The sequence below is a fragment of the Pleurodeles waltl genome, chromosome 1_1, assembly GCF_031143425.1.
Source record: "Pleurodeles waltl isolate 20211129_DDA chromosome 1_1, aPleWal1.hap1.20221129, whole genome shotgun sequence".
NCBI classification, from domain to species: Eukaryota; Metazoa; Chordata; class Amphibia; order Caudata; family Salamandridae; genus Pleurodeles; species Pleurodeles waltl.
The window spans coordinates 954,284,534-954,305,172 of NC_090436.1; the positions used below are offsets into that span (position 1 = coordinate 954,284,534).

At 43.1% G+C, this 20,639-nt stretch overlaps 1 protein-coding gene across 2 annotated transcripts in view; it reads right to left on the reverse strand.

Annotated features, from left to right (window-relative positions):
* NFKB1 (nuclear factor kappa B subunit 1) overlaps positions 1 to 20,639 on the reverse strand; it is a 360,666-nt gene that overhangs the window by 123,633 nt on the left and 216,394 nt on the right. For both annotated transcript variants that reach the window (XM_069230208.1, XM_069230209.1), the window contains exons 7-11: positions 18,427 to 18,590; positions 17,065 to 17,223; positions 13,873 to 13,977; positions 5,976 to 6,067; positions 2,972 to 3,110 (exon numbers count right to left, since the gene is read on the reverse strand). In XM_069230208.1, coding sequence (XP_069086309.1) covers positions 2,972 to 3,110; positions 5,976 to 6,067; positions 13,873 to 13,977; positions 17,065 to 17,223; positions 18,427 to 18,590 — 659 coding nt within the window. The remainder of the gene's footprint in view (positions 1 to 2,971; positions 3,111 to 5,975; positions 6,068 to 13,872; positions 13,978 to 17,064; positions 17,224 to 18,426; positions 18,591 to 20,639) is intronic.

A 20,639-nucleotide genomic window follows, 5' to 3' on the forward strand; every position in this document is an offset into this window, starting at 1 on the left:
TGTGTAACAGCCAGGTTAGAGAAACCTAAGTCTGCATGTGTGTTTGGCCTACCAGAGATGGCTGGCAAAACACACATGCACACTTAGTGCACAGACTACACTCCCCTTCCCCTCTCCCGTGGCCCAGTCCCACCCCTCCCTGCACATGCTGCTGGCTCAGCCAGCAGCTGTAAAATAAAACAATAATTAAATACTGTTTTATTTTACAGCTGCTGGCTCTTAGCAGGGGGGAGTGATGGGGGGGGGGGGGGTGACGCTCCTCTGCCATTGTGGAGGAGCCGCCGCCCCTGGAGGTGATGGGTTTGCCCAGAACTTGATTTCCTTTCTTGCGTGTTTTTCCAAAACGTGATCAACCCCAGTGTGGCAATAGTCGTCCATTGAGGCATAACTGTTCCCTTTTGGTAGAAAAATATGCAAGAGAAGACACCAAGTCATCTGTGGGCAAAGGTCTTGTTAATATTTTCTTAGGGAGAACCTGACTTTCAGGGCCAAGATAAGTAAATATCAAATAAGAAATGAAACGTTGCACAAGGGAAATAAAGCACACTGCAAAGTGACACTGGCACTTTTACGTGACTTTCTAAAGTTTATGTTTTACGTGGTCTTTTACCCCTTTGGTGTTTTCTAGGTTTTTTGGACTGGGATTTTCGCACCACAAGAACTGTTCTCAGTCACATAGACCACAAAAAAACACAGCTTTGTAAATTACTAAAGCAGTGGAATGGGATGTTTAACACTGCAAATGCAGTCAAGTGTTGTACTACTTGTCCATCTTACATGATCTAGTTATAGATGCCTACGCAGACATCAATTGTCCCCTGTAGAATTATTCCTGATCTTTCATCACACATATGCCAAAGACAACATCAAAAGAATGTTGGACCAGTGTTTGCCAGAAATCGAAAGGAGTTGATGGGGTGGATTTCCTTCAGGAAGGCAACACAAGCCTAGTGTGAATCCACTACAGATAACTAACTGTCGCACTCTCTGCATAATGTTGAGTTGTGTACAAAGGGGCCCAATGCCTAAGAAAAGCCAGGAAAATAATGAAAAAGGCATGAGGTGTTCAGCCTCACACAAAAGGAAGATGAATACACAGAACCAATAGGCCTAGCTTTCTAACCCATTTCTAACCCATGTGAAAGCCAACAGGAAGAGGCACAATGCCATTTGCCTAGTAATAAAGGAAGCAGGTGACCTGGGGTACCAGGCAACAACACTGCCAACAGACTAGACTGAAACAACAACTCAATCTGTAGGCACTTTCTGTTTCATTGTGGCAAGCCAGTCCCTATCTTGAATTCCCTATAGACTGGAAAGATGCTCCTCAAATTGTTGTGGTCGTCGGCGAGTAGCATGCTAGAAAGTGTGCTTTTACTTTGTAAACAGCCAAATCCGTTGCATCATCATAGACCTGCATTTGATTACTACTCTCTGCCGCATGTCTTGCATTTCCTGTGGAAAACTGGAGTTATTACCAAACCCAGTTTTTCCTATGGAGCAATGCGGTGTGATCAGAGTCAATTTCTCCTTTTGAAGCTATAGAAAAGTGTGGCAAACCAACCCAGTAAATTTCTATTTAAGAACACTAATGTAGGATTAACATTTGCTCTTCGACCATAAGCTATAAGTCCTGTGTGTGGTCTCTGCAGCCCTTTAGAGATGCATCTGCTAAAAAAGAATATTTAAGTGAAAGGGCTACCCCATTAATACGTTTTTGTCCTCAGGGTTGGAGAATTCCTCTACACAAAGAGCTGTAACTGCTTAAAAACAAAAGGTTTTGCAGCTGAACATATGTTGCTTACTCTGGGTTGCACATTTTTTGATTATTCTAAGTGAACAGAAGTCCCCCATGACTCGATGGGAAATGGAGTCAATTTGTTATGCGTAAGAAGTTTCTCAACTGGAAATACATTCATATGTTTTCGCCTCAAGAGAACATCATTCAATCAAGTCTCTTGTGCATATAATTTAAATGCAAAATGCATTATTTTCAAATAGGTTGAGCCAGTAACATATTACACAGTATTGCATTATTTTCTTACTTCGTTTAGCTTTCTATGTATACTATACACAAAATGTTTATTTTAAGTATTCCATACACTTTGAAACAAACGCTGCTTGCCACAGTATCGCATACCTTTGTGAACAGGAAGCTCATAGAACAACTCGATATATTGATGAACTATCCCAGTGGTTCGTCTTCTTTTTTGTCAAAACCTTTCGACCGAAGTTATCTTATCTCCCAGGCTTCCTCAAGACAAACCACAATTATGTTTAGCTGTGTGCAGCAAGTGACACAGGAGGGGCTGCGACTGACCTCTGTTGTAGGCAAAGCTGAGGCTTGTCTGGCCTAGAGCTGCTGCTGCATCACAGCCAAGGCAGATCATGGACACTTGAGGTCCAGGAACTGAAATGTAAACACTCTTTGGATGGACTAACACAAATGATGGCCAATTATAACACTGGCCAGCTTTGAGTAGGCTGAGCTACATCCAGAACGGTTTGCTCTTTTCTTCACTACTGTTTGCTACGCCCTGAGCTCTGACACACAGCTTATGCCGTCTCTAGTTAGTCCTGAACATTCTCAATAGAAACAATCCAAGAATTGGTGGAAACTACATTTTGTATAAATAAATTCCATCTATGTCATCTGCCAGAATCGATTCCACAACGACCTTTTTTTTAGGCTGTTCCATAATAATGAATCCCGGTTCCTCTCTGACCTCATTCTTAGTCTTTCTGTTCACCACAAGCACACAAACATATTACTGAAGTATGTTATGAAATTAGAAAACAGCCAGGCATTAACTGAAAACCAATTCGACTCTGGCGTTTTATGTGTCATCATCTCTGCCACCAACACAGATATGGAGCTGAAAAAGCACACAGTAAAAGTCCCTGCAAATTTGCAACTCAAAGACTAGTCTGAACCGCAGCAATGTGGTCTCATACTTTTTGAAAGAATTACCTTTGATTTCTGGATAATACAGGAAGGGTTTTGGTTCACTTATTTCCAGATCAGATTTTCTTCGAAGTTGAACAAACACAGATGCAGGTTTTGTAATATTGACATCCCTGTATTTTGGTGTTTTGAAGACGATCGCAAACTGAAATGAAAGAAAAAAATATATATTTCTTAAAGGATGGTTTGAGGTGCTGCTCGCCTAATCTGTGTTAATAAAGTGTAGATGGCAGTGATTTCCTTGTTATGAGGCTTAAAATAGTCAGGGGAGGCCCGGGCAGAGGAGCGTCGCCCCGCAAAAAAAAGCCCCCTGAACAGAAAAATAAAATGGTAATAAACTGAGTGTCAGGACAGGGCGGGGCAATGGCAGCTGAGTGGCAGCAGGAAGCTGTGCACTTGTTTAAACTGTAAATGTATTTTTAGCCTGCCGTATTGCAACAGCCAGGCTGACATTCGCACTTTAAACATTTCTAATCCAACTGTCTTAATACAGCTGAGTTACAGAAAGCAGAGGCGCTCTGGTTAGCTCTGAGAGAGGCCGCGCCTACCAATGCTGATGCTGGTTTCATGCTGGTTACCAGCATGAAACCAGTCAGGATATGCTTGTGCAGTTTCCTGGTTCCCATGACTGTCATGCGTCGGAGCTGAGAGAGACGGCGAGAGGAGAGAAGATCATCGTCAGTTAATTGCTTTAAAAAAAAATGTTATTCTTATTGTATTCCTCCTCCCACTCCACACCTCCCCATTGTAAATACGAGCCAGATGCCACTTAAATAGTGACGTACAATAAGGAAATGATCAGAAGGAAAGCATCTCGGGTTGTGCAGCATGGCTCCAAAAATAGGTTTCCGACTGGGATGGGAAATTTGCCCAGGCACTAAAACAAAAGCGGCCCTCATTAGTGATCTAGATAACTAAAATAGTGGCCCTTGTTTGCAAACTGGGCCAGTTTTGACCTTGTAAAGACATGTTGTATAACTGTTGTCCAAGGTAAGAAAGATGGCATGGATTGGAGCTTCCTGCAGGCAATGTTTGCTGTAATATTATGGGAATTAACATAAAACAACAGCCCAGCTGACCATGAAACACGCCCACTAATAAACAAAAAATTGCCCACACACTGAGCTGTCAGACCAACCCGTTGGATATTGCCCGACCGCCCTACAGACCAGACACTGCTGAACAGCATTCTTTAACTCATCAAGTTTGCATCTTCCATCCTGCGCTTGCGTAGAGTTTTCAAAATGAATGAGAGTTCTCTGTTTCAAACCTCCATCCATTCATCCCAACCTTTAAACAATCTCATATTGGACCTTTGCCCTTAGTCCTTAGGTTTGATTAAAAATGGCGTTTGCAGCTTTCATTGCAAACATATCCGATACATGACATGACTCGTTCAGTCTTCTTCAGCTATTAGCTTCTTTTACCCAGGAGCCATCAGCTGTTACCTGGAGATACTGCCAGTCACATCTTGTATCAGCCCACAGAAGTATTTCAGTCTCACCTACTTTCTCCGATGGGAAGCAAAAGCACACTCAATCTGAAAAATATATTCAATCATCAAACTGTCACATTCATTTCTGTATCTCCTTTAAGAATGTTATGCAGAGAAGAAACGTGTCTGCTACGTTTCCCTAATACCAATTGTAAGAGGCTTGGCTTTAAAGTGATAGAAAGTATTTGTGCATACCATGCAGGACAATGAATATGCGACACGCCTGAAACATTATCACTTTATTAGGCAAAGCTGCCGGCTTTGTCATTGTTTTTCTAGTTGTTTTGCATTGCAGCCGGCATTTATGGTTACTTTTATCTGTGCTCCTTGCAAATGTCCCAACTATCGGCTTTATACGAATGCAAGAGATCTTAAAACACAACCCTCATAGGTAATCAATTTCATACATCCACATAGGTTAGAACAACATATGAAAGGCCTTCACTGAAAAAAAATCATCAAAGACAATGGCCCCCATTCCAACATTGACGGGCGGCGGAGGCCGCCCGCTAATGTTGCGCGGCAGAAATACCGCTCCGCGGTCCAGAGACCGAAAGGCCGCCCGCCAGCCCAGGGGAAAACAACCTTCCCACGATGAAGCCGGCTCGTAATCGAGCCGGCGGAGTGGGAAGGTGCGACGGGTGCTACTGCACCCGTCGCGTATTTCACTGTCTGCTATGCAGACAGTGAAATACAAGCGGGCCCTCTTACGGGGGCCCCTGCAGTGCCCATGCCATTGGCATGGGCACTGCAGGGGCCCCCAGGGGCCCCGCGACACCCCCTACCGCCATCCTGTTCCTGGCGGGCGAACCGCCAGGAACAGGATGGCGGTAGGGGGTGTCAGAATCCCCAAGGCGGCGCAGCAAGCTGCGCCGCCTTGGAGCATTCCAACGGGCAGCGGAAAACCGGCGGGAGACCGCCGGTTTTCCTGCACTGACCACGGCCAAAGCGCCGCGGTCAGAATGCCCTGCGGGGCACCGCCGGGCTGTCGGCGGTGCTCCCGCCAACCGCGAGCCTGGCGGTCAAAGACCGCCAGGCTCGTAATGAGGGCCAATATCTATTAGCGTGATCGTAAATTCAAATTATATAAAAATATTCAGAAAAATATCTCTATTCTAATTTCTTCATTTTGCATACGTTCTTAGTATCACCGTCTTATTATATCTGTGACAACATTGTAACAACATTGTCAAAACAGATGTCCTTATTTACAGTTCAATTCAGCACAAGTTATTACATCCTTTGATGCGTCCTGAAGAAACTGAATGACTTTGCGTGTCTTGTACAGAGTTCAATTCTTCCGTAGATTTCTGATATGTTCATATCCACATCAAATGTGGCCGCCATGGGTAGGACCAATACTAAAGTAAGAAACAATGAAAATTCAGCGATAAAGTGGTCTGCTGCAAAATTGGAAAGGGTTTACTCATCACTAACGAAAAGAAATTAGTAAACAATCCATACTCGTGTCTTCCAACCTAAATACATTGAAAAGGATCAATCTATACAGCATACCTGCCTGTGAACATCTGTAGGGGAAAAGTCACCAAATCCTTCCCAGGAACCGCCATTTTCATCTTCTTCATAGAAGCGAATCTGGATGTCATCTAAAATCAAAGAAATAGGGATAAGTACTGTTCGCACTCAAGCTAAAATCCAGAATTAAATTAAGGCAGCCTAAAAAAGTAACCAAACATGGCTACAAAACCATCATAAGTGATTCCTCATTGATTTATAGGTCTTTGTGTGTCCTTGGGAGACTGTGATCATGAATCAAATGCTGGATAAATAAATATGTGCATGGATGATTGATTATGAAACTGAGTGCTTAGCTATCTAGAGGGTCAGTGAGTTCATGGACTATGAATGATTAAATAGGTGACTGCAGTAATGGCTGGCTGATTGCTTTTGTTGAGTGCACGGATAGACCAATGCACGAGTAGAGTAGTAGAGAGGTTACACCAATCTCAGAGGCTGAAACTTCAGACAGAAAAAACAATACTATTAAGAAAATGTCAAGAATTACTAGTATTATGTTAATGCAAACATTACAACATAGGTGAGTAATGTTGTGCCAAGATGCCTACAACAGATTTATAACCAACACAATGCCAGTGTAAGCATTTCATCAAAAGTGGACAACGTTTATATGTATGGCTGTACGATGATATGTTTTTCTTGCACACAACAAAATGCAAACCCTGTACATGACCTGTACAAATATTTCAGAATATATCAGAATTAGGAAAGCACAAATAAAGCAATTTTGTTGTAATTCTGAAGTATGGTGGTAATATTTTTATAGGATTAAAACAACTCAATACACTAGGTGATGCCCATTTTCACACGTTATCGTGTGTACACTGTATAGTTTTATCAGTATGTCTCTGTAGATGTAAGGCTCATTTCAATGGAAAATGGGTTCACTGTAATGGTAGTGCGCTACCACAGTATGCACAACGCAATCTACGCTTCTCCACTCTATGACAATCTACGCCATTTTATGCCCCTTCACTCTACACCCTTCCAGTCTACTCTACCCCACTCTACGCCACTCCATACTGCTCTACTCCATGTCACTCTACACCCTCTACCCCACTTTTGCCGCTCCACAACACTACTCCACTGTACATCACTCAACTCTATGCCCCTCCACTCTATAATACTCCATACCACTCTACGCCACTTCACTCTACATCACTCCACTTTATGCCACACCACTCTATGCTATTTTTATTCTATGACACTCAATTTAAAGCTACTCCACGACACTCCTCTATGACATTAGGTTTTAGCAATGCTGAACAGCAGCCACGCTGGTGTGTTACATGGCTAAAAAACACTGGCAAAGCCAATAGCTCTTGCAGAGGTGAGAACGATTCGTTTTAACAATGCATGTTATATTGATGGAAGGAAATGTTCCCTGCCTTGCTCTGGGGAGCAAAGCTGCCTTGCCCTATGTTGCTTCAAAAAGAAGCCTCTTATTTTTGCTGTTTTGCTCCAGAGAGTTTGACAACCATGCAAGCTCAGGAGGGTCCTACTTGCTCATTGAATTGAAAACCAAAGAGTGTTTCTCAGAGAAAGAGAAATCTTCTTTCAGAGCGGCTAATGCTCTCTTTAACTGGGTTTTTGTGGGAATGGCAGTGGTGGTTGCATTATGATGTGCAGTAAAGGGATAGTTTTTGTTATCTCTATCTCATCAGGGGTAATGACCTACTGGCCTCCCCGTGTAAAGTTAAACTAGTCTTTCTTAACTGAGGTTTTTGCTTTCATATTCGTGGGACGTGTATGGGAGTTGTATGTTCACATCCGTACCTGAGAGTTCATGCAGAATTAAGTTTGGCTCAACATGTGTGTTGCAACTTAAGTCGTTAGAAGGCTTCGTGCAAGACTGACCTAGGCCCATGTTCTTGAGTATTTGTTTCCCTCTTGATTGCCGTAAAGTGTTACAGTGCTCAATGCTGCCGTAGGAAGCGCGCATCTCCCCCCTCTCCTGCCTTCATTGACATATCTACGAGATATGGCATGCTCTCTGGGCCAGAATTCCCCTTCTGAGTAAGTAGGAACCAGTCCAGGTTGATGCCTCTGTTGTCCACGCCATTGGCATGGCTGATCATGCAATGTTCATGTTCCCTCTGGCTGGAGGAACTTCTCAGAATTTGAACACTGCAGCTCTAATCATAGATATTACTGTCCAAGGTGGAGCTGCACATAAATGTTGTAGAGTTGTGTTCAAGGGGAAGCACTCAGTGGCTTCCTTCCTTTCCAAGCTGGGGGATAAGCTTGGAACCGAGTTGGTCAAGATCTAAAGCTGCTTTGTCTGTCTTGTGTGAGAAAGACTGAAGCAAGACTGCAGGAAGAAGATGCTGCTCTGTGCCTTTAAAAAGTGATTGCCTGCCCGGAAGCCCAAAGCTAAAAAGACATTTGAGGGCCATTCCTCTGGGGTACAGGGGAGGGGTCACTGCTGCTGCTGAGGATTGACCTGTGTCATCTCTGACCCTATCATTGTTGTAGGGAAACCTGTGTGCCTTCCAACTGCGTGAAGCAGCCTTGAGGATTGAGTAAGCCTCAACCTCTGGGCTGTTGGCGGTTGTTCCAAGTGCAGAACAATGGACTACATCGACTTTTATAAAGCAGGTCTAGAAATATCCACATTTAAACCACTGTTCCTGGTCCACTGTCTTCTGCTTTGGGTTTGTAAAGTTAGTGAGAACATCCACATTAACATAACACCTCAGAAATACATTGTGCCCATGTCGTTGCAAGTTACTAAAACTACAAGCACTCAAAGCAACTTTCTTAAGGCATGACCTCTTAGGCAAATAAACATACAAATCAGCATTTCTACATAGTGTGTGCTACCTCTAGCTGCTCATCCAAAAAAATCAGGTACGCAAAGCAATGAAATGTAGTGCTTAGGGCAAGATGATTTCATATAGTGCCTAAGAAACGCAGTTGCTCATTGCAGGATTAAAGTAAGGGATTGAAAAGATCAGCTAAATAACATGTTAATGTATGATATGGGATTCTTCTCACATAATGGTCGTTTTTTTAACGTTTTTGTTAACATGCAAATCAACACGTCTGGTTTGGGGTGCAAAGCATCACCGAGTGGTTTGCAATTGTGCATTTAAAATGTATGATGAAGTTTAATCCTATAATTTTTCCAATTCATTAGAGTTCCCTTGGACAAAATGTTAGAGAAAACCTTACCAAAATAAAAGTCAGCCTAATAGCAAGAGATGCTGTTTTTCTTAGCATGGACATCGATGGTGCTTATTTCAATCTTTTTTTTTAACTGAGTCTATGTTGCTGCTGTATGAAAAGTGCAACCCTGAAAATTGTGTACCTTAATTTGTTACAAATAATGATTGTATTTAACAAAATAGGAAAAAAGAAATGTTACTATCTCAGCCACACATACTAACTATGAAGATGCACATTATTGAATTTAGTAATTCCATGAGCAAATCTACTTTTAGGTCCCAATTCTTTAAATCCCCTCATCTAAGATGGCCACTGCATCATGGCATTTATGCATTGTCCCCCTTTTGGTAAGAGGCCTGTCCTCACAAAAGCACTCTAGTTGATGCTCATATACCGCGTCTGTGCGAGCATCACTACTTGTTCTGAAGGAACAGCCTGTTGAAGACACTCATTTAAAAAGGGTGACTACTGAACTCTGTTGATGTGGCAGCAGTGTTAGACATGATCTTGTCGCAAAGGAGATGAATCATAAGTGCAAAACACATAACTGCACAATACTCCCTTAGGCTAAACTATTGTTAACCTCTCTCTCAGCACTTCAACTAACTCAGCACGCATCTGGCCCTACGCATCAGAAGGGTCATATGCTAGATCTTATCTTTAGCAACATTGCTAATTTGTTGTCTGCCCCCCCCGCCACTACTATGGACTGATCACTCCCTTCTTTCCTTTACCTTCCCTTATGACGCTATTCAAGGGCAGCTCCCTAGCGCCACAACATCAGGGCGTATCTGGTCAAAACTGGACCCAGAGGAATGGCATAATGCCCTCCGGGCCTTTGATAAAACCTACCACCCTTTTGTCCCAGAAACTTCAGATTCATTCTTTGGATGCCATTCTACCCGTCAAAACCAGAGTAATCCCATCATCCCATAATTCTAAACCCTGGTTCTCTTCTCACCTTCTTGAACTTAAAAAGATCTGTAAAAAATTGGAGAGGCTGTGGCAAAAAAACTACAGTCTCCCCAATAGAGAGATTTACAGACAATCGATTAGAATATATCATCATAATATTAAAATTGCCCAGTCCACCTATTATGGTGAGAAAATAGAAAGCTCTTTATGTCCCCAGAAATAAATGTTTCAAATAGAACTGACTACACCCCCCATATCTGCCCCTATGACGGAGGCCTCCGTTACCCACAGTAATCTTCTGGCTTCATTTTTTCTAGAAAAGGTCATCAGTATATACTCTGGGTTCCCTGCTTCTACGAATCTGCTTCCTATTTGCAAGGACATAGATTCCCGCTTGGAAGGAGTCTCTTTAACCACCTTCCCCCCTCTCACTGACGTGGTGACTAACAACCTTTTGTCCAAAATCAAATCTGGCTCTCCTTTGGACCCTGCTCCTCCCTCTGCTCTCTTGCGGGTATCAGACATCATTGTTCCTCCGCTCACAAAAATTCTTAACAACTCTCTATCCTCTGCCTCTTTTCCTCAGTCTTTTAAACACGCTGTTATTAGGCCCCTTCTGAAGAAACCTAGACTTGACCCCACTTTACCAGAAAACTTCAGACCTATTGCCCTCCTCCCTATCTCCGCCAAGATTCTTGAGAAACACGTCAATTCTGAACTAACTAGCTATCTTGAAAACCATGAGCTCCTCCATCCCACCCAAATGGGCTTCAGAGCCCTGCACAGCACCGAGTCAGCTCTTCTCACTGTTACCGAGTCGGCTCGCCAGCTCTTAGATCTAGGGACTCATGTAGCCATTATCCTGTTTGATCTAATTGCAGCTTTCGACACAGTCGATCACGATCTTCTCTGCTGGAGACTATCAGACATAGGAGTAGGAGGCTCTGCCCTTTCCTGGTTTCCTCCTTCCTCAAAGGTAGATCCTTCCAAGTTTTGGACCGTACCTTCTTCTCTGACCTCTTCCCTTTTTCATGTGGAGTCCCCCAGGGCTTGCCCCTTAGCCCCACTCTTTTCAATGTTTATCTGTAACCATTAGCCAAAGTGATCGCCCCTCATAATCAGTCACTTGTCACCTATGCAGACAACACACAGTTGGTGGTGTCCCTCTCCAGCTCTGGAGACTCGTCTGTGGATAACCTCTCCCGCTGTATGAGTGACATCGCCAACTGGATGACTGAGTCCAAACTCAAATTCAACGATGGGAAGTCGGAAGTTTTGGTCCTGGGCAATGGTTCCCCTGCTCTTCCTCTCCCATCGCTTTCAGACACCTTCAGCAATCTCCCTCCTCCTAAACCTCAAGTTAAGCCTCTGGGTGTGTTGCTTGACCCTCGGCTTACTATGGATTCCCAAGCTAATAAAGTCTCCTCTACTTGTTTTGGTCTTCTACGCATGTTTAGGAAGATTCTCACCCTTCTCCCTCCTACGGCTAGAAGAATCCTCATTCAAGCCAAATCGGCTATTTCTACTCTCCACTGGCTCCCTATCAAAGAACAGATCCATTTTAAATCTCTCTGCATTGTCCACAGGGCCCTACATGGTAAGGGTCCCACCTTTTTTAAGAAAATGAATTTTACTGCATATTCCATCTAGGAACTTATGTTCCTCCTCTCTCAGGTATGCACACATTTCTCGGTCTAAGAGAGCTTGGGGCAATAACTCCTTCTCCAGCAAGGCAGCCCATCTTTGGAACGTCCTTCCCTTGGAGCTCCGCTATGAATCCTCGGAGCGACTCTTCAGGAAAAAGCTCAAAACTATTCTATTCCGTAATTAACATTGATCCCCTCTACCTATTCGTGTTTTTCGTTGCTTCAGCGCTGGGATGCCCTTGGGTCGCTATGCGCTCTATAAATTCTAAAAACTAAACTAAACTCCTGTGGGATGAAGCAAAATGTGAAAGACTGTCAAATCAGCAGTGGTTGAAGGGTAAGATCAAAACGACTGAATGGCGGAAAGAGGTTGACCCAATCCCCACCATCTGTATATTTGAGCACACTGATGACGTGCTCTAACAACAGCCACGTTGTGGTCACATAACAGCACTTTTTGTAGTGTATTTACTTCGAGTAGATGGTCAATTTGGTCATTTGTTGATCTGTGTCATCCCAGTTCCAGTTCATTCTAGCATCTATCATGGAAATAAAAATTCATTTTCGAGAGTTGGTCCAAGCAACACATTATCAGTGTGCTTGCTGATCTTTGGGAGGGGCAGAAAAAGAGTGATCTACTTCTATGCTGATCAGTTGTCCATTTTATAAATCAACAAGACAAAATTTTGGACAGCTAAATTAATTTATTTAATATTCAAGTACAGCACAGTAACTAGCTGAGAGCCTTTGAATTGACTGTGTGGAGGGGCCTTTTATGTGGCTGGGTACTGACCAAGATATGGAAAAACTGTTTCCTGCTTTGGTTCAGATTGCCTTATAGAGATACATTCATAGAAGTGAAGGCTAATGGAGTCCTGCCCACTAACTTTGCATTGCATCATGGCACAAGGCAGGGTTTTCCCCAGTGCTCTGGGCCCTTTTGCAACCTGTTCCTTCTCCATGCAACCTGGAAGATTTAGATATTTGGGCACATATATTACTAGCAACAAAGAACGATTCTTAGTGGAATACCTGATGAAAATCAAAGACCAACTTCAGTTGGATGTGGACCAGTGGAGGGGACTATCTCTCTGACTGATGGGGTGAGCCACATTATACAAAATGGTCACTGTTACATAAGCGTCAGAATTCTCTATATTGAATTGATATGGGGTTCTTTATCGTAATTTTCTTGAGTAGGGAGATTATCATCCAACCACTTTTTAGTACCAACTGTATTTTCTGTTCTGATTGAAAAAAAAGCTTTGAAAAATAAAGCGAACAAATCTGGTTGGAGGAGTATGAAATGAACAGTAAATTACGCTTGATCTATCTTTTTCTGATCTTTTTCACTTTCCTCCTCTCCCTCTCTTTCACACTGCAATCCACAATGGGTGGTGGATGTAGCAAGATGGCTGCTTGAACCGGACCACACACAGGAATCCTCTTGGGTCCTCATGAACAAGTAACGCCTCCTCTCTTTTCTCTCTGTGCCCTGTACACTACAGCGATTGCTCCACCAGGCCCCAACATCACATCCTGGTATGACCATTCTTCTCTTGCCACCACTGGACTGTCTGGTTGAGTCCATGCACTCCCAATACCTAAGTCAGTGTGGTCATGGCTACATTCCTTCCTGCACTCTGGCTGTGTTTTGCTCTGGGCAAAAACTTGTTCACTCTGTCTCAGCCCCATGCTACAGCACCAGTGCTTGAACGACATAACCTGAACCACGCCCCTTCTAACTTCAAGGCCCATTCTGAGTCACCGTACTTTTGGAACCACAGTCTTGAAGAGGGCATGCCTCTTGACAATTCATCTTAGCCTCCTCCAAGACCATGACTCAATCCAGATTTCACAACTTGTAGAAAAACTATTGTCATTGTGTAAGTTGCGTACATTTTTTGTTTATGTTTGCAATCATATTCAGAAATTTTGTAATTTTTATTTGAGACTCAATGAGAGGACCATATTGCGAAACAACATCTCTTTGTCATGCAATTTTGGAGAGGGAGAAAAAACTGGAATAAAAATTTTTTAAAATGTAAAATCACATTATGAATTTTTTGCTACATTAATGGATTAGATATCAGCATGCAGGCTCTAACCATGGAGCTATTTAGCAGATAACCAGGAAGTCCTACCTTTCTGAACCTTGTCGCACAGTAGGTAGACCTCCTCCCCTCCAGTAACACAGCCCGCTGTTCTGTCCATTCTTACAATCTTCAAATTTGATGCATTGGGGGCTTCTATCAGGATAAAAATGAGAAACAGCGATGCAGTCAACGTTTACAATTTATGTTAACAATATTATAGGGATCAAGCATCCAATAATACAAAACATTTGGGAAACCGAGAATGGGCCTGAAGACTTGAAGTTTCCGTGCTACACCCTAAAGCTGTTATTCGTTCTGAAATGATGCCAGCTGGACAGCCAAATTAGCAGCATCCTCCACCAAGTATTTGTGTGAACCCTGAACAGCATAAGATATTCACATTCCTCAGCAGAGAACACCTCTAAAACAAACAGCCACACTATGACAAGGGTGTCTCACTCTTCAGTATGCCTGTGTTTGTTACATCTATTAAATGTTCTCTTTTGTTATGTACAGCACAGTGTTGCAAGCTATGTGCTAAGCAATATACGTGCTTTATAGTTCAAAGTAACCTTGCTAACACATTTCAAAAAGTAAGCTTTCAGGTTATCAGTCACTTTTTTTTTTTAACTGTTTTTATTGACATTTTGCTTATACGCTTCTTCAATACAACTTTAATACAGTGACGTACACATGCTAAGACATGGATCGTATTCAACTAAACTGTCTACAGGTAGGTAAGTATATTGGATATGGGGAGAGGGCGCCACCATCCAATTCTTCAAATGCCTTTGCTTCTTTCATCAAACCTCGTCTCGGCCAACCCTCACACGCCCTCACCTGTCAGATACCAGACCGTCACTGTCACTGTATAAGATTAAATATGCCTTCAATTCTAAACTAACTGTAAATGTAATGGTGATGGCTCAGTGGGGTGCATTAACACTTGTGGGAGGATTAAGGAAGTGAGTCATTGTTACCATGGGGGGCAGGGTCTCCCATTGCCTCTCCAACACCCTTCCCGGTCAAGGCACCCTTATGACTAGCGCACCGTCAAGCCTGGCAGGGTTGTGGCTCAGTGTGCTTCAATGTTAGAGTGTTCCCATCTACCTTATTGCTATGATTCCAGTCTTCCCTCAGTCCTTAATTAATCTCTGCTCGTCCCTGGAACTGCATCATCCCGTTGTTCCCCACCCACGCCCATAGTAGTCGAGTCTGTGTCCGCCCCCTCCCTCTGGACCTCCGGGCCGTCCCCCCCTCGCACCTGCTCCTCCCATGTATCCAATACCTCTGCCCAGATGCAATAGGCTGCTGGCGAATTCCTTGTGCCTCCTTATGATTCAGAACCTGCAGCTCAGCCCTCACCCACATCGTCACATCCTGTCTCCAGTCCCCTAACGAGGGACATGTAGGCGACTTCCAGCACATGGCAATACGATGCTTAAAGAGTGCCATCGCCAGGTCCAGGAACCGAACTCCAACTCTCTTAGTGGCTGTCCCGTAGCCCAAGCTCAGCAAACAGAGGGAAGGGACCAACTCCATCTCTATTTCTAGCGTTCTACCCAGCTCGCCCAACACAACACTCCAACCCGGGCTGGTATTGACATCCAAGAGCACCCCACCCCTGTAGTACTCTATGTCACTGGGCATCTTCCCAAGGCAGGCCACGGAGCTCTTCTCTGCTCAGAGCCGCATCTCTATGCCGGCAGCAATATGACGTCCTCCACAGCCCCAACACTGTTGGTCCTCTCTCCTTTCCTCACTGGAGCTGCTGCGGAAGCGTGGCTCTCAAGGGCAGTACTCCACGCATCTCTCTTACTCGCTGTAGAGCTATGCGGGAGTTAGCTTGTTGCCCGTTGTTGCAGCCACACACTCTGTGCCAGGCCTTGTTAATGGATCATGCTGCTGTCATTATAGCAGGGCCCCTCCTCGTCCAAATCAATGTGGGCCCCCAAATTTGTCTGCACATGTGGTACTTAACTAGTGTTCCCCTCGCAGACTCAGTCACATGTACCACTTGCCAACACCCCACGACTCTGCCATGGTTGTCCTATCATTCAGGACCACGGCTTCACGTGCGTGTCTTGGGTCCCGCTCCGCATTTACGGTCGCCATTTACTGCAGGACACCAGAAAAAAGCACTCTGGTATTTCTGCAACCTCCAGCAATCAAAGCAGCTATGCTGGGGCTGCACAAGACAGATTTGGTATTGGGGGACTGGATGGGTGGAAAGCGGGAGCTGCTTTTGCAAGTGGCCATCTTCATTGCCAGTTGGCCATGCACACCAGTCTTCACCAAAAAAACCTGCAGCTCATTGAAAGTAGCAATTTGCCTCTTGAAAGACCTACCCAATCAGTCACCTTCTCCCTCGTTCATCCTGTTTGGAAGAAAAGCTTGAAGTAGGCAAAGTACTAATGGTACGATATACCTTTCACTTCATACCATGACCAGATAAATTCAAGAACTCAGATATAAACCTACCCCCTGGTCTGCGCACTTCCACAACTTTGCTCTGGTAATTCTTTGGAAGTTCCTTAGTGCTCACAATTCAATTTTTGCTTTCAAATGCACTACCCGGCAAAGGTAATCTATGGGGAATTGTGAATGTATTCTAAATAGTTGTTTGAATCATTTAAGATTAACACGGATGGAGGCAAATTAACGTGCGATTCTGTATGTGATTTTGATAGCCACTGGTTACACAGGAGCTGACTTACGGTTGCTATGGAAACTATGAGAATATATTTTTGAAGTAAGAAGTTGTGAGGTACGATGTGTGGACAGCTAAAAGAACTATTTTAACTCATTTTTACTCCAATCTATGGGACAAGAAAATGTGAACATTTTGAAAAGGGATGTATACTTTTTATAAGTACTGTAGCTACATGGAAGTTTTGTTACTCAATTTGGCAAATTGTCTTTTTATGATATCAGTATATGATGTCTGATACTATGCCAAGATACTTGATGTGCTATGATGTACTGCTACTGCTACAGTTGGTAAGGGAGCCTTCCAGTATACTAAGTATACTTTCATGCTTGTTGAAATGCCAATAAAAATATTTAAAATAAAAAAGGACTGTAGTCACACAACTTTGTTTTTGGTAACATGCTCTAAAGCAGTGCAAGGGATAGAGGCAGTGAGCTGTTTATGCCTCTTCCAACAAACCTTAACTTACAACATTTGATGACTTTGGAGAATGGAGAAACGGCACCCAAAATTAGAACATGTCAACTTACTGCTATCAAATATGGTATCGGATATGACGGGCTCCAGTCTCCTTGAGAAGCTGCCATTGCTGTCTGGGAGAAAGGCTGTGAACATGAGCCGCACCACACTGAGGTCCATATCCTTTGTTTGTTGAATCGCTGCCTGGCGAATAATGTCTCTTTCTTGATCTACAACAAACCAGTACCCACACTGTTACAATACACACAAATGTACCGATTGCTCAACGTCCCAGAAGAGTAACTTAGGACCTGATTTAGATCTTGGCGGAGACGGACATCATGTTCACTGTATTACAATCCCATTATATCCTATGGCGATCGTAATATGGCGGACAGGATATCTGTCACATTTGTGATGGAATATTACATCCACCAAGATCTAAATCAAGCCCTTAGTGTTATGAAATTGCCATTTTATTGTGAACTTGAACATCTATGTTAAACCTTCAATTCCCTGAACCTAGTTGCCTCATTGCTACTTAAACATTATGCATTTGCCTTGATACCATCACATTCTGTAATTTCTACCACACCTTGACACTTTATCCTCAAGAAATACCTATCAAATAGCAGAAAGTTAATTTGTGGAACTAGTAGGGAGGGGGAAGAGAGGTTGTGGCATAGAAGTGAAGAAAAGTCAGATTCAAGAAAAACGTCTCTTGTTAAAACATCTTCCAGGTTGGGTATTCATCCCTACTGCAACTTTATGAGGATAAATTTGTGTATACACTGAACTACATAAATGAAATATGTATCCAAACGCCGAGAAAGATGTGTGTTTGTGTGGTATATTTTGGAAATTTGTAACAAGGAAGACAAAAAAATATACATTCTTTTGTTTTTTTCCTAGGCTAGCAAAGGATAGAAGACCTATGTTTAACTTTCGCCTTGCAGAGAACTGGTATATTCTTTCTATTAAGGCAAAGATACAAGACCAGCCTCTTTGAAACTGAAGACTTACTATCATCAAGCAAACGCAGTTATTGGCTTCAAAAAGACTTTCAAAGGAAATGTGTGTCTACAAAATTGTTTATATAAAAAATAATTTGATTTTTAGTAGGGTAACTAAGGAAAACAGTAAATACAACATAATAACTGTGCAAAGGCTAATCTCCGTTCCTGAACCATTGTACTAATTTACTACTTTAACTCTAGCAATAATAAAGCCAACAATTCCCCAAGTCACTCCTAAATCCACCTTTTTATCTTTCCTAATAAGTCTTTCGCATGAACGAATGCGTCAAGTAGCATTCATTGATGCCAGCATAAAAATGTACACCAGAGAGAGATGAGAGAATCTCAGAAACTGTCATAGCTTAGTACCACGAAAATGGAGATCAGTGTACTGATTACCATAGCTGTGTAACAAACCTGTTAATGGTCTTTCTCCACCACTTTCAGAAGGGATATAGTCGATGTCAGGGTGGATAAGGAGCCCTGCATTATATCCCCTTCTGAAGGCTTCTATCATTCTTGACTCCAACGTGTCAAACACTTTCTTTTTCGTGACATGAAGGATACCCAGGTTGGCAAACCTACAAAGAGAAAAGCACTAGGTAAGAGTGATTCCGAGTTTCCAGTTTGCACATGAATGAAGCTGCACTTTACCGCATATACTCTTCATATCCCCCCAAAGAGCAGGCAAAAAACGTGATAGAATTGAGCTTATTTACTACCAAGTAGCTCTGGGACCATGTTTTGAAGTCCTAAATAATTCCTAGCTGTGAAAATAGTGCACTTGATGCCCTCAAATGACAGATTCTGAATTACGGAATCATGGTACACGGATCTGCATGGGTGTAGATTATATTTAAACTGCGAGCAAAAAACAATTGACTGGAATGGGCCCTGGATATTACCAATGCTTGAGATTCTTTCACGTATTCCACACATCACTTTTTTATTTTTCGATTCTGGTGTAATTCTGTCAGATGCCCCCAGCACAAACATTCACACACAAATCCCCATACGCACGCTTTTCCAAAGAGGAAAAAGCTAACACTGGACAGACAGAGGGGGTCATTCTGAGTTTGGCGGGTGGCCTCAAACTGACACCTGACAGTTGGTGCCGACAGAACACCAATGGCCCTATTCCAAATTCACGCAGGGCTGGCGGGCGAAAACAGTGTTTCCCCCACCGGCCCTGCGGTGTAGAGGGCCTCAACATTTGCACCGGCTCGGAATCGAGCCGGCACCAATGTGGCGGTGCAGCAGGTGCAGCAGCACCCGTCGCGCATTTCACTGCCCGTAATTCGGGCAGTGAAATGCACAACGGGGCTGTGCATGGGGACCCCGGGCACCGCCATTCTGACAGCTTTTCCAGAGCGGTGTTAACCGCCATGGAAAGGCTGACGGCAGCCTGGCGGTGTCAGCAGTTTGGTCAGAATGTGGCGGATTGCACCACCACTACCGCGGCAGTCCGATAGCCACCCCGAGTCTGACCACAGACTCAGAATGACCCTCAGAATCTGGAAGGTCGTGTGTTCGTGTGAACCTACACATTAGTTATTCTGTGCAGGAAGGGTTCTGTCACATGCACAGACTGCTGCTCCATACACAGAACCAAACATTCAGAAAACAGATATGCAACCTCCTTTTCCAAACCTGCAAGTAAAATAAAAACAAATTTGCATAATATGTGACTAGAGTGCGTGTGTGTTTATTTTTACGGTGTGGTCCGAAGTACAGATAATCTCTTCCACATGTGAATTTCCCACTTCTGCCATCACTCTACTTTTTGGTAACATCATCCTTCCGTTTTCATAGAGGAAAGCATAAAACTCCTAAGTCTAGAATTCCAGCAACTGATTTTTTTTAAGTCTAAATGTTGCTATCCTAGAAAGGAGATAAAAATGGAAGTCAATAATTTGTCGAGGGGAAAGATATAACCTGACACTTATTCACTCTGCTCAAACGACTAAATTAAAATAAATATACCCACCATGGATAACCTAGAATTGTAATTGCAGCTTTAGCTAAAACAACATTGCTTCTGAGCATATGCCTAGCTACCTCTCATCAACTTGTAGCACACATTTAACAACTGTCTAATAAAAACGATTTTAAAGTGTTACAGCCTTTGTTTATTCGAAACAAAAAGGCGAGAGACACTAGATTAATGTTTCAATTTATTTTCATGCAGATTTACTGCTTGAAGTTATATTTTTAAACATACAGTTATGAAAAAACTAAATTACATTAACATCTTTATTATTAAGTTCTAAAAGATAACATTGCCGTAGGAATCCCTAGTAATCTGGGCACTACGTTATGTAACATTTGCATCGAGACAGGATAAACTAACAGCTGTATTAACCACCACTGACACAATGAGTAGGTCTTGAGAATTTTTCACCAGCTGGTCCCAAAAAAGTTCATTATTAATTCTGAATGTGCAAAATGACGCGTGGACCACTATGACAAAGATTGAGCATTGCTAATAAAAGAAAATGAGGCGATTGGCCAGCAAAGGCTCACCGACTTTGAGAGACATTCAAAAAGCTGCTGTCTACCAGTGAGATTCTTGTCATTGTGTGTAGTCAGAGCAAGGCTGATCATGGGCCGGACAGCCCAGGGTGCAGTGA